The 14965-nt window shown below is 42.6% G+C and overlaps 1 protein-coding gene across 1 annotated transcript in view; it reads right to left on the reverse strand.

Annotated features, from left to right (window-relative positions):
• Window positions 1-12083, reverse strand: part of ano10b (anoctamin 10b) — a 37092-nt gene extending 25009 nt beyond the window's left edge. The window contains exons 1-8 of the mRNA XM_085991195.1: window positions 11939-12083; window positions 10335-10508; window positions 10107-10241; window positions 7038-7157; window positions 5381-5947; window positions 3918-3973; window positions 3040-3114; window positions 1903-2076 (exon numbers count right to left, since the gene is read on the reverse strand). Of these exons, the coding sequence (XP_085847321.1) occupies window positions 1903-2076; window positions 3040-3114; window positions 3918-3973; window positions 5381-5947; window positions 7038-7157; window positions 10107-10241; window positions 10335-10508; window positions 11939-12083 (1446 nt within the window). The remainder of the gene's footprint in view (window positions 1-1902; window positions 2077-3039; window positions 3115-3917; window positions 3974-5380; window positions 5948-7037; window positions 7158-10106; window positions 10242-10334; window positions 10509-11938) is intronic.
• Between the last annotated feature and the right edge of the window lie 2882 nt (window positions 12084-14965).

Here is a 14965-nt window from a genome sequence, read left to right on the forward strand (position 1 = left end):
AAAAAAATTAAAATATTTACCGAATATAGTATAACAGAATACACAATGAAGCTCATGGGTATGATTTATGTTCCATTCACAACTTTCCTGCGTGTTAGTTATCTAGTAAACTCACTTATATGGGATATAAAATTAGATCTCATGAATCTTCATCTCACGCACTTTATATACCACAACAAAATCCCAATCATAGGGCAGTTTGGATTCAGTGCCAGCTCTGTCTGTCGATCCATGGGGGAGATTGGATTCAGTGCCAGCTCTGTCTGTCAATCTATGGGGGAGATTGGATTCAGTGCCAGCTCTGTCTGTCAATCTATGGGGGAGATTGGATTCAGTGCCAGCTCTGTCTGTCAATCTATGGGGGAGATTGGATTCAGTGCCAGCTCTGTCTGTCGATCCATGAGGGAGATTGGATTTAGTGCCAGCTCTGTCTGTCGATCCATGAGGGAGATTGGATTCAGTGCCAGCTCTGTCTGTCAATCTATGGGGGAGATTGGATTCAGTGCCAGCTCTGTCTGTCAATCTATGGGGGAGATTGGATTCAGTGCCAGCTCTGTCTGTGGTTCTATGGGGGAGATTGGATTCAGTGTCAGCTCTGTCTGTGGTTCTATGGGGGAGATTAGATTCAGTGTCAGCTCTGTCGATCCATGGGGGAGATTGGATTCAGTGCCAGCTCTGTCTGTCAATCCATGGGGGAAGATTGGATTCAGTGCCAGCTCTGTCTGTGGTTCTGTGGGGGAGATTGGATTCAGTGCCAGCTCTGTCTGTGGTTCTATGGGGGAGATTGGATTCAGTGCCAGCTCTGTCTGTGGTTCTATGGGGGAGATTGGATTCAGTGCCAGCTCTGTCTGTGGTTCTATGGGGGAGATTGGATTCAGTGCCAGCTCTGTCTGTGGTTCTGTGGGGGAGATTGGATTCAGTGCCAGCTCTGTCTGTGGTTCTATGGGGGAGATTGGATTCAGTGCCAGCTCTGTCTGTGGTTCTGTGGGGGAGATTGGATTCAATGCCAGCTCTGTCTGTCGGTCCAATTCACTAGGTAAATTTTGCCAACTGTTGGCCAGCGCATTGAAAGAAGCAATGTACCGCAGTGGGGCACACAGTGGGATTGCTGCTGAATGAGGCATGGAGTGCAAGTGGAGTGTGGGAGGGCCAAAAGAAAAATAACCTGGCAGGGCAGCTCAGGCTCTCTGGAAGAACAGCAGTTGGTCAAATGTGGCTCAGTATAGGCAGCAACCAGGGAAATGTTGGTGACTGAGATGGTCGGACTCATCCTGATTGAAATAGGAAGCAGGGCAACAAGGGATAACTGAGGGGATCAAACACAGGGTTAATATTAGTGGAGAAAACAATTCTTTTTAAAGGCCTATACTTCGATATTTAAAAAAAATCTTTGCAATATTCTCCATTTAAGACTTTTGAAACCATGTGATCCATTTGGCTTCTGTATGTATTAATGCCTGTTAAACCCTATATTGAAGTCTTTTATTTGATGAATACAACTGTAATTTAAAAGGCAGGGCATTGTGGGTTCTTTAACAGGTAACACAAATATGCTCATTATTATAAATGGCAACCTGCAGGTTATATTCTGGTACAGGTAGCTTTAAGCTTATGGCAATAAAGATGAGTGCCTGATCTACCTTTATGTTAGAAAGGATCTGCAAGTTCATGCACTATAACAGTAGTAAAAATGTACGGTAAATCCTAATTGATGATGAAAATAGAATTTTTTTCGAATTACATTTTGAAATCGGCAATAGATATTTAGAACTGAATGGATCAAAATTTAACCGCATCACTTATATTCTTCTAAAAGTACATATCCTGAGAGGAGACTGTTCTAAACATTGGAGTAGAATGAGGCCACCATTAGTTAAAGATGATGATTATAACACTACTTACAGGAAATGACCTCATCTGTCCCTGTGATTTTATTTTGTCAACTTCTGGTGCATTTTCCATTGCGGATTTCTTCAAACCTGCCCCTTTTCCATTAAATGTCTTGTAGAGATAGGGCATTAGTGTCTCTATGAACTGACTGATGATCTGAGTCAGAACGAGCCGTGACGCAAGATTCTAGGGTGCAAGGAATAGAAGAGTCCCGTTAAACAATGAGCCCTGGAAATTGAAACCTCTCTGTTTAAAGTTAGAAATCTAGAGATTACTGTCAATGATAGTAGCCAACAAACAATGCATTTGTAAGATATTCCTCGGTCTGCCATTTTAGCGGAGGCATTAGCACGTTTCAATAAATGGGTTTAAGCCTGTATTAAGATAGAGGACAGTTGGAATGTCACAGGAGGCTGTTGAGCATTCATCTGCTAAAATTAGCAGCGGGATCGGGGGGTTAGGGATTGTTCAAGACCTCGCTCAGGGGGGAGTGGGATAACCCTGATAGCCTAATTACTTATATGGCCTCATCAGGCTTTAGGGGATCCTGAATTTAGAGTTTATAAAATCATTGAAAGCTGAACACTTCTCCTTCACTGGAGATGTGTACACGTCTGTTGAAAGTGTGCCTGGTACAGGTAGGAACAGATGCTTTTTAAATGTTCTCATCCTCCTTTTGCTTTCTTCTTTAAATGTAATTAAATGTTTTTATATCTCTTCCTAATGGTGGGCCTCTCCACAGGCAACATGAATTCAAATACATGAGTATATATTAACATTCATTGTATTTTGGTCACAGATTCCCAGTTGACATTCCAAAAATATTCCCCAGTGATTTAATAGAGGGAGGGAGCTCGATCGCCGCTCTCTGCTGCTCTACATGTTTGTTGGTAGTCTCAATATCTGCATATGTCACTGGGCTTCAGTAGTCATGGATTTCTACATCAGACACTCTCTCAATCGGAACAAAAAAATCAATCGTCCCAAGTAGATATCGGGTGACATCACCAAGGTGCCCACAACAGAGCGCAGCTGTCCAAGTTGGACAACTGACTGTTCCTTTCAGTCAGTCACCTTGCAGTATTAAGCACAGTACAATTAAATACAAAACAATACTCTGTTTCTGGACACAGGTTTCAAAATGTTTACCTTTCTGAGGAGCATTAGATCCTGGAGGTAGAATGAGATGTAAAACAGGGCAGCAAAGCAATTGACAAAGCGAAACTGAAAAGGAAAAGGAAAAATAATAATTGTCTTTGGATTTTAAAATATTTTAATTGCAACCCCGTAACTACTTATTAAGGAAGTCTCTTCATGTGAAACTTTTTATTCTCAAATTGCCTTTGAGAATTTTTCTGTGAAAATAACCATATCTGATTCTTTTATCAGGCATTCTGTGGCGAATGTAACTCCCAAAGTGCCAGTGAAGGGGGTGCATGCTGTGGTGAGCCGCAAACCCATTTTACAAAGAATCTTCAAATAGGCTTCAGGCCCCCGATTCGCATATGCAATGGTCCGAGCATCAGTTTCAGGCAGGCGCCCTGGACAACTACAGGGCTCCCTAACCAATATAGCGTTGAGTGCACTTCCAGTGCGGAATAATCGTGTGCATTCCTCCTGCCATATTGAAACATTAGTCACCTGTTTTATCAATATAGTACGGGCGCAGCGCGACAGAATTTTTCGGCCAATGCATTTACTGCATTTATTCAGGCACAGCACATTGGGGAACTAATGCACGCACCATGGGTAATAGGATGAAGCTCAAGCTATGATTTCCACACAGGGTTAAACTGTAGGAAGTGGGCTAGGGAAGGCCTTGGTGAAGGCACGAATCTACCCTAGTGGAAAAGTCGAAGGAGAGGCCACCTCACAACACTCCTCCCCGGCAGCGTCCTGCAGGCCCATCACCTCCCTGCCTCCTTTGTCAGGGTGGCGTGTGGCTTGAGGTGACTCAAAGCTGAGAGAATAATCATTTAAAAATTATGACAGATTTGAAAGTGCAGCGAATGCTTGTGTGTACTTACCACCAACACTTTTAGTGTCAAATGGTTTTGGAAAGAAGATTCTAATCGATGATTTTCTGGAATAAAGATACAACAAATTTTAAAAATCATAGATAACCCTCCTCGGATAAGAAACAGTGTGCTGGATAGTCAAGTCTTGTATTTAAATTGGGCACTCATGGCTGTTATCCCAATGTAAAAGAAAGAAAGACTTGTATTTATATAGCACCTTTCACAACCTCAGGCACTTTACAGCCAATGAAGTACTTTTTGAAGTGTAGTTACTGTTGTAATGTAGGAAACTCAGCAGCCAATTTGCGCACAGCAAGCTCTCACAAACAGCAATCAAAAACAGACCAGATAATCTGTTTTAGTTGGTTGAAGGATAAATATTGGCCAGGACACCAGGGAGAATTCCCCTGCTCTTCTTCGAAATAGTGCCATGGGATCTTTTACATCCACCTGAGAGGGAAGACGGGGCCTCAGTTTAACATCTCATTCGAAAGACGGCACCTCCGACAGTGCAGCTCTCCCTCAGTACTGTACTGAAGTGTTAGCCTGGATTATGTGCTCAAGTCTCGAGTGGGGCTTGAGCCCACAACCTCCTGACTCAGAGGCGAGAGTGGTACCACTGAGCCACAGCTGACATTTATATAATGTAGTTATTGGGTCACCCCATTACGACACTCTCTTACTGGAAGGATTTGAGTTGGAGTAGTGTTTCTGAAATTTAGAAGAAAATCCACCAAGTAGTTAAGCCAGTTTAGGCAGACAGCATAGGCCAGAAAAATGTGCTGTACCTTGAAATCTTAGAGCGCTCCTGATCTAGGCTATGTTGTCGGAGGGAAATACAAAGCATGCAGATGTAAGGTAAGCAGGCTATTTGCCTTTGACAGTACAGCACATAACTAGAGCACACTGAACTTCAAAGGAAGGTTAGCGACTGAGTGGGAAGAGGGGGGTGGGGGGTGGAATTTCCTCGTGCCTTCTCCCGCTGCACTGCCATAGCTTCGGTGGAAGTTCTTAATATTCTGTCCTTGTTACTGATTTTTTGGGTTATAACAGTCTGCAAAATAAACAACGGAACTGATTTTTTTGAGTGTGCGTTGCCAACTCTGGTTTGACATTTTCCTGGGGATTTTATCCCATGACCTTCCACCTCCAACTGCCCTGCGCATTTTTCCTCCATCTTTTATGGCTAATAAACAAATGTGAAAAAGGTACACCAATTTCTTTAGTGCCTCTATGATTTTTTTATCTCTTGGGATGCTCGCAGCAGTGTCCCGGAGATTGATCTTTAATTCCTGGAGACTCCAGGACAATCCTGGAGGGTTGGCAACCCTAGCATTGCCGGTGGAGCACCGTGCCCATAGGCTGCACGTAACCGTGGTTTCCTGCTAAAGCGGGGCTGCCGGGCAATATTGCCACTGACAGCGTGTACCTGGGTAATTGCGCCCAGTTGTCTGCTCTCAACATGCACTTACCCCATTCGGTAAGCACTTTAGCGACCATTTTGTACAGGATGTTCAGGGCGGTAACGCAGAGAGTGTGAAGAACACTTGGTAAATATAACACACAGGCCCAGCAGCCATCGTTTTCACTGTGAAAGGCCTTGACCCATGCCTCCACCCTGAAGAAAACAAACATCCCATAGAGAGAAAAGGCCAGGAACAAGCACAGAACCGGCACAGAAACAAGCCAGATCTTCACTTTGCGTTTCCATGCAGGATAATAGGGCTGGTGGCGATGTGTGATAGGGTTTATTCCCAAAGGGCCTTTGTAATCCACACGGGGCTCCTCGAATTGGCTGTTCATCTGCAGGGTGCCCCAGGTGTAGGACAAAACAAAACTGTGGCGTTTCCATAACTCCATGACCACAGTCGACCAGATTATGTTGAAAACAGAAAACAGGATGCATTTGTCTATCGTGTCCATTGAAAGAGAGACCACTATGGTACCAAAGGTTGCCATGGGCACCAGAGAACAGGTGAAGAATTCGAGAAAACTGAAGTACATTGCGATAGAACCACCAAAATATCTGTAAATTGAATCTGTAAAAAAAAAAATGCACAAAAGTGAAATAATAAAGCTGCAGTATATTTTTCTCTGGTATATGAAGACAATACTGTTGAACTGTTTAGCTCAAATCCTGTAAAAATGCCTCGCTATTAAGAAAATACACCAATTTTCTCCATCAATCTTCTGGCAGTCCCTCTACTCCACACCTGTGGCTCGCCTTCCACTTTGGCTCCCTAACTTCCTGTGAGAAGGCTTGGTGCCTTGCTGTGACATTAGGCCAAGAGCCAGACCTCAGTGAGTGGGAATTCATGGTTGAAAACCATGGTGCATTGTGTTGGATTCCCATGATGAGCCCTTTTGTACCCCATGGTACAGTATGTTAGACCCACACCACAACCACAATGAAGTGCGGAGGACCTGACACACTGCATGATGCAACATGAAAGAGCCCTGTTGCATCCCATGATTCAATGTGTATGCCCACTACCAAATCTCATGTTGCCACATGTAGGACCCCTGTCACTTTAGTGCAGTTTATAGGACTCTTGACACAGCCCATGATACAGACCCCCACCAAATGTGTAGGATCCCTGCCATGCATAACGTGGTTTGACGTTTTATTTTTGTTTTAATTATTTTGCAATAAGTACGTGTGTGGAGAAAAAAAATCACAAACAAGAATGTAAGTAAAGTAATAAACAATTACAGAAAAGGAAGAGGTCTACGCCACACCACATAAAGCCAGGTAAGAAGAGTGCAAACAACAAACTTGAGTAACAGTCAAACAGCTGAGGTAAGGTTATGCCCATCAACATCAGAAGACCATATAAACTGAGATGAGAGGCATTATGGTGAGAGTCTTGATAAGGAATAAGACAAGGGTAACCATAAAAAGCCATTCAGACTTGATATTGGTACGGGATGGTTGGGACCAGCACAGTAAGTCATGGAATTTGTCCTAGACATAGTTGGCAAGGCTGAAGGAAGGAACCAGCAATTGAGGTAGACAAGTGACCATCTCACGGGGAGAGGAAGGGACAGATTGGGCAGCCCTGCCCCCCCTATAAAATAACTTGTACAATATATGAATCACAAGTGACCTTCAGAATTTGGTCTGCTCACCAATGGGTTGTAAAGTCAGATTTCTGTGAGAGAACCAGCGAGTTCCCAGCTCACTCAGCATTTCCTCGTTATGCAATGGATAGAATGTATGCAGAATCTTGCTTTTCTGTAGCCTGTTAACTGAAGTCAAGACACATGAGAATTGAAGACATAGACACTATGCACAGCAGCCTTACGCATCTGTTCAAAAGGTTCTGTGAACATTACAGATTTTGACTCTTGAGACCCTTTCTATAAAACATTGAACTCGTCTCAACGAGACAGATTATCTGTAATTGAACATCAAAAATTGAGTTAATTATGGGATAATTTTTCAGATCCCACATTTTAATTTATAAAAGTAAAGCTATCTTTATTGCCCATCAAGCATACATTAACCATGTAGTGTGGGGCTGGAGCCACATGCAGGCTAGACTGAAGAACATTAGTGAAATAGTTGAGTTTTTACACTAATCCAGTAGCTTTCATATAATCTTTGTCTGGTGCCAGCTCACAAATTATTAATTTTACTGAATTCAGTTTCATGCCTTGTCATGCTGGGATTTGAACTCATGATATCAGGGTTGCTAGTTCAGTGCCATAACCACAAGGCTACCATAACTGGAGCTGGAGCATTGGAAGTACCCATCTTGATTCTGTTCTGCCAATTGCAACACTGATTGTATTGGCCATTTCTAAACTTTTCAGGCAATCTTTGGTCGTGCAGCCACAAGCTTTTGTTAACTCTGTGATCAGCTTGAAAGTCAATGGTAACAGTCCAAATTTTATTCATTTAAGTCCCTCTGAGGATATTATTCTTCAGAAAGTAGTTTGTTCAGGGGCGGAGGTGTGATTTTAGCAAAAGCAAAATAATGGGGGCAGGCGAGTCTAACCTATAACCTATAGCTACAGTGCAAGTACCGTCTTAGACTGGTATCTGTAGCGTGCACCATCACCAAGGCAGGTCGGAGTTATACCATCACTGCCTTACTGCAGTTTGCACTGAAGGTCAGTGACAAAGGAGCACTGGCCAGATATGTTTGGACACATATGCAGAGCTGTCCTCCCAAGAGGCTAATTCTTAACATTGGGTGTGTGCAGGTGGAAACATTCGCAAGATCACAAGATAATTACGATAAGGAAGGCCACTTAGCGCATTCAATGAATCCATGCAGAATGCACATTTCCCCCCATTACAGCATCCAATTAAATGATTCCAGGGTTTTCGCCTCCACCACTATTGCCGAAGTGCATTCCATTGTTGGTCATTCTTTCTGTAAAGAAAAACTCCCTGCTGTTAGTCTTAAATTTGCTTTTTACTAGTTTGTGCCTGTGGCCCCTCGATCTGTTGGGATTCAGTTTAAAATAATTTTCCAGATTTACCTTTTCCATACCATTTACAATCTTGTATACCTCAGTAGGATCATCTCACAGATGTCTCCTATTGCGACTGAAAAGCCCAAGTTGGTCCAGTTTTTCCTCATAACTCGGCTCTCTAAGACTAGGGATCAGCCTTGCGGCTCTTCTCTGCACTACCTCCAATGCATGAATATCTCCCTTGTGTCTCAATGACCAGAACTGGGACACAGTACTCAAGATGTGACAGTTTGATCCTGACTTGTATTCTACTGTTTGTGCTATATAGTTCAACTTTCTATTGGCTTTGTTGATCACTGCTCTGCATTGGTTGAATCGACTGAGACTCCTAGGTCTTTTTCAACTGAATCCTCAGCTATTCCAACATTGTTCGAGGAGTATGTGTGTTTTCCATTGTTCCTTTCTGTGTGCAGTACATTTGTCTATATTATTAATCATAGTATCAAAGAGCACAGAAGGAGGCCATTCAGCCCATCATGCCTGTGCCGGCTCTTTGAAAGAGCTATCCAAATAGTCCCACTCCCCTGCCCTTTCCCTATAGCTCTGCAATTTTTTCCCCTTCAAGTTTTTATCCAGTTCCCTTTTGAAAGCTACTACTGAATCTGCTTCCATCACCCTTTCAGGCAGTGAATTCCAGAACTTAATAAGTCGCTGCCTAAAAACATTTCTCCTCATCACCCCTCTTGTACCTTTGCCAATTACCTTAAATCTACATCCTCTGGTTACCGACCCTCCTGCCAATGGAAACAGTTTCTCCTTACTTACACAATCGAAATCCCTCATAATTTTGAAGACCTCTATTAAAGCTCCCCATAACCTTCTTTGCTCTAACGAAAACAATCCCAGCTTCTATTAAATTTCCTATGCCATTATTAGGCTCACTTACATAATTTGCCCAACTTTAATTTCTGAGCTGCATCCTCCTATTCCACTGCACCTTTTAGTTTGGCATTGTCTCATCTGACCAAATTTGTATTGGGTTTCTGGGTGCAAATTAGAAACATCCATTTCCTCATAATAGTAAAAGCATTGTAAAATAAGCTTGTAAAGGAAGTGCCAAGGAATTCCCGTTTCACAATGCCGGTATGCCCAGGAGCCTGACTGCCAAGGTAAGCAGCTGCTGTTGTTGTTTCTAGATTCTGGGAGATGGGCATCCATGAGGCACAGCTCATGCTGCTTTCAATGCTAAATCCAGCTTGTTTATCCCAATGGCATATGGGCAGGCCAACAAGACTAACAGGCAGTGGCCCATGGACTCTGGTCTCCTGGAGTTTGGATTAAAACAAGGCAGTATAACATTATTTTTATACGATCATTTTCAAGTCAATGTATCACTGAACCCGCTCTACACAGATATACGAATGGCATTATAATTATACCCTACATTACTGAGTGTGAAAAATCCCTGATTGCAAGTTTTTCAAATAGAATACCTTTTGATAGTTTTATTCTCGAACTGAGGGTGACACAGAGCACTTATGATGATGTTACTTTAAGTTGCATGATCACTACCCTGGTGGACATTTCACTGGTGGGTTACATTGTGTGATCATTGCTCTGTGCGAATTAACTTTGCAATGCACGGATCACTGTTAAGTTTCCAACACTTGTGTTGTGTGTCTAACTTATGAAAAAGGAAATAATTTTTATGCTTCTCATACTAGTGCTGGTGTATCACTGTTTCATAATCTACTGGCAAGACTTAGAACTTACAAATCGCTTCTCCTGGATAGAGGGATTTTGTGGGATATCCTGGAATATACGTCTCATCTATGGCCTTTATATTCTCTAGTGTGCGCAAAATGATGAACTGACGCTCGGCTAGTGTCAGAAATTCATTTATGTCATCTAGAAAGAAAAACACATACTGAAATGGTTTGACAAATAAGCAAAACAAAGAAAACTAAGGTGATTTTTCTTTTTTCAAAGTGAAAATGATACCTGAGTTTTTAAAATTTCTCCTGTCCCTGCAGGAAAATGAGATCATGGAGCCATCTTTGTACAGTTTATAAAGTCCCAGAACCTCAGCTGTCCTCAGGAGAACATGTTGAGATGCAGAAACTAGAAGCATGTTCCCATCATCATCTTCACCAGGATGGACCATTAGCTCAGCACCTGGGCAAAAAAGAGGGAGGGAGTGACAAAGAAAATCACAAGATTGGTTCAGATGAAGAATACACTTTGATGTAGTTGATCTCACCCTTCAACTGACTTCCTATTACAGCACCGAGATTAGTTGTGATAGAGAGGTCTGCGAGGCAAATAGACAGTGAGAAATGAAAGGAGATGAAGAGGCAACGTAAAGTAGAGTGAAATAAAGGGACAGACTATGTGATAGGTGTATACATAGAGTGTGTGAATATAAAGACAGAGAAAGGAAGAAAGAAACAGTGAACGAGAGACTGAGAGGGAAAACAAGAACCAGAGTTAATCAGAGATTGAGAAAGAAATGGAGAAAAGAAGCAAAAAGAAAGAATGAAGGTGAGACATGGCTCAACAATGAGGAAAGAGAAGAAGAGTGACAAGAGAAAAACATATGAAAAGTGAGAGGTGGCTGAACAGATACAGCAAGAAACTTTAGAAAGAAATGTGCGATAGAGGAAAAAGCTCAGAAATAAAAGAGAGAACAAATTAGAGGATATTTAGAAGAGGAAAATAAAAAAAATTCATGGAGGAAAAGAAGGGCCAGAGAGCTGGAGAAGCACAGTTGAATGTGATGAAAGAAGAGTATAATGTGAAAGAAAAGGATCAGGCGGACCGACTCGGGTGAGGAAGAAAAGCAGAGCAGCCACAGGTGATGAGCAAAAGACCATAATATTAACTACAAGAGAGGAGAAAGAAGAGGAAGGTAAAATTCTACATGGAAATGAGATGAAGAAAATGCAAAATCGCAATTGAAAAATACAGCGGCTCTGAGATTCCTCAAGGATCTACCAGTCTCTCACTGTAACTGACCAAACTCTCACAGGAAGGGAGAGACCCATTTACATTGGGTTTCCGCTGTTTCTGGGAGTTACCAAAGAGCCTTGCAAGGAACAGAAGCTCTGTCCACTCTTTACAAAGTGAATGACAGACGAGTACTCCTTAAACCAGAGTTCCCAGGCCTGGCCATGGTAGGGGAGCTGATATAGAAGTGATGGCCAGTACACCGAGTGAGGTGAGGCGTATCAAACTCCACAAGAGCATAGGTAGGCCCACCAGTGGGGTCCAGTCTCAGAAATTGGGTCTAGACAGTCGAAGAGGAACATTAAAAAAAAATCCTGAATCAGGCTGATTAGAGCAATGTCAGGGTTGGGGGGAGGGGTCAGGTGGGCAGCCATGTTTTTGGGCAGATGGAGCAGGTGAATGCCAAACATGTGCCCAAAGTGGCACTTGCATCTGTCTGCCCCATGCAAATGAGATTTCCTCCCATTGACCCAGCAAATTCCAGTGGGGCTCAATGCTGGGGGGGCATTAGTGGGCGCAATCCACAGCTGAACCCATGGAATTTTAGGGTTAGTGTTTCTTTAAACCTGTTCACCATCTGTTAATTGTTACAGTCATACCACCAGCTATCTTCTCTTCCTGGATTCTGGACATCAACCATCGTTTGGTTTCCATGTTGATGTTCTCGATCAGCTCCAAGGCGACCAGAGGCTGCACTGCACTGGAAGTACAACACTTACAGGTAGGCCTGGTCCAAGAGCCCATGGCTGCTGGCTCCTTGCGCTCCATGTAAAAAAAATGTAGCGTGTTAACTAACAAGAATTTATAACCACAAACAGTAATCAATAAAAGAATTGCAGTGACTTCAGCTTACAAAATAATGCTCCCTTAATGATAATAGTTTGTACATGGAGCTGTTAACTTCACATGATGCTTTAATGATAGGCAGGCTGTTGCTATTTGAAAGGACTTTTGTGACTGCAGTTACAAAGCGAGGTTAACATCAATCATGTACTGTTTCGTAAATTTGACCCTAAGACTGTTCTGAAAATAGTTTTGGGATGCAGGGAGAAAGAGGTTGCAGCAAAACAATTTGTCTTGGGTATCACCTATTGATGTAACGCTGCCTCTTCTCCCAACATCTTTGTGGAATTGACCTACTCTCACTCCCTCCTTGAACCTGATGATAAATTGAATAAAGGGCTACTGAAACAGCTGTCACTATGGTAATAAGGAAGCCTTGGGGGACCTGTGTCAGTTCTCATACGAAAGTGATGAATTACAGTTAAAAGTCTGAATCATTTTTCACAACTGCCTGAGTGTCAGGTGCACACAGATAATGCATCCAATTAGCAGCTGATGTGGGGGACATACATTGCCCTGGCAGCATCTACCTGCCCTGATGAGAAGGTGGGCAGGCAACCCATTCACCCATTCTCCCACTAGTCCTGGTGTTGCTCTAAACCATTGAAGGATGCACAAGAGAATGGAGGACACTGTGGGCTTTGACTTGCTCCTGCCAGCTTTTCTTCTCTTCCCCCCACCCCAAAATAGAACACCTAAGATCATAAACGTAATGGGGAAGAAAATCTCAGTGGGGGGTGGGTTGGGGAACAGAATCTTCATCTAAAACCTGATGGGATAATCTGTCATAAGTAACCATGAGCCCAAATGCTAACTTTCTGATATCTGGATGGCTGGGAAATAAACATGCAGGGCTACGGGGATAGAGCGGGGGAATGGGACTGACTGGATTGCTCTACAGAGAGCCGGCACGGACTCGATGGGCCGAATGGCCTCCTTCTGTGCCATTATGACTCTATGAGAACACAAACCAGATGGCAAGCACAGTAATGCACCTGGTACGTAGGAATGGAATTAGCATATAGCCCACGGGCAAACAGCACTTTAACAGGATGGGGAAATGGGGTCTTCCAATCTTCGAAAAGTGTGATATGCTACACTGTATGGTTATTAAAAATATCAAGTAGAAGTGTGTTTGCTTGCAAATCCATAGTAGAATATAACTTTCTTTTACTAGAAATTCCTTTTTACTGAAAAGACAAAATGAAGCCAAATGAATATTAAACAGGAAGTACAATGTTTGAATTCCACCCTGCTACTAAATGGCTGAGACTTACCTGCACAGATGTGGATTTAAGGTAGAATCCTAATGACACCACTGCAGGAGAAAGCCACGCTGCCTGGACTGTAGTTTGTGCTCCATCCTTGTGTCGAACTACACAAGTCTTTAAACAAATGTATTTAAATATCACTGCGGCGAAAAGTCACTAAAATCAACACCAACCAGTTTGACAGGTTTCTTGGAATGTTGTCACACTAAGACCCTCCCATCTTCCTGTCAGAGCCCAGGAGCAGTACAGAACCTAAGTGAATAGGAGAGAAAAGTTAGATGGTTTTAGATGAATATTGATTACAACTAATGTCCTCAGGGTATGTTGGGTACTTTTTAACACCTACTTGTCTTCTGGAGGTGGCGATTGTCTTGCTCATTCAATGAATGAAGAATCGGCACCTGAATTGACCCAATAGCTCACTCGGTTAGTGGCCTGATTTCAGGCACCTGTCATCAGGAAAAAGTCTTTTTGCCACTCATCAGACTGGCTTGTCTAAATTGGACGGCTTGTATGGTTTGGAAGCTGAGCTGCTGTTGTTAAGCAGGGTGTGGAAGCAAGGGAGCAAAATAACTATTTGCTGTCTTTTATTTGGTCCTTTTGTTCACCAATTAATAGGGGAGACAAATCAAATGAATACCTGTGAGCCAAGCAGTCCCGCCCTGGAAGGAAAAGAAAGAAATGTGGTGAGCAGCCTTGGGAGTTGAGGTGAATTTTGAAAAAATATTTAAATAAATTTGTTTAAAGACACCTAGTTCACATTGGCACTGAATCAGCTTTCAAGTAATTCATTATTTACATTCTCATTTAACAGGGCAAACTTTTAAGGATACAGTGCACAAGTCAAAATGGCAGTGGTTCTCCACCATTCCCCTTAGTTTGTATGTAGTTATAAAAAGTACGCAAAGCAGATAAGAGGCTAGAGATTACTATTAGTGAGTAAATGCTTAACTCATTCGTATGGCATTTCCTCAGTCTGCTATTTTAACAAAGGCACTATCCAGTTAAAATAAACAGCTAATTTCACCAACTTTAAATTCTAGTCCAAACAGAGTGGATATAAAGGGGACGTGTAGGTGAATGGTGAAGAACAGCCAATGTGACTTCTATGCTGTGCACTCCTTCGTTTATGTGAAATCGCTGTATATGGCAGTTGAGTCTAGCCTAAGAAATTTTGATAGATATTGGATGGGTGGATGCATTCCTACTACCTCCGCCCTCCCTACTCCCAGCAATTGGATAGGCCACATCCCACCATAATGCCACACCCCTTCTCTGTCATAGGTTGCCAGGGATTGGATACAATGTCACACCCTCTCCCCTCCCCATACATTGCACAATAACTAGCAGACATGCCAGCCGGATATGTAAAACAGTCAAGGCGTGTACTTGACATATCAGAAACTGAGCCAAATTCAGATGTGCTGAGGATTAACCCTAAATTTCCCAATTTGGCTCAAGTTAGGCCTGGGATTCAATTTGACTTGTCTCTAATTTGATTAGTATTATTTA

Source organism: Somniosus microcephalus, chromosome 6 (assembly GCF_052327205.1).
Source record: "Somniosus microcephalus isolate GS21.2 chromosome 6, FLI_Smic_1.0, whole genome shotgun sequence".
Classification (NCBI taxonomy): domain Eukaryota; kingdom Metazoa; phylum Chordata; class Chondrichthyes; order Squaliformes; family Somniosidae; genus Somniosus; species Somniosus microcephalus.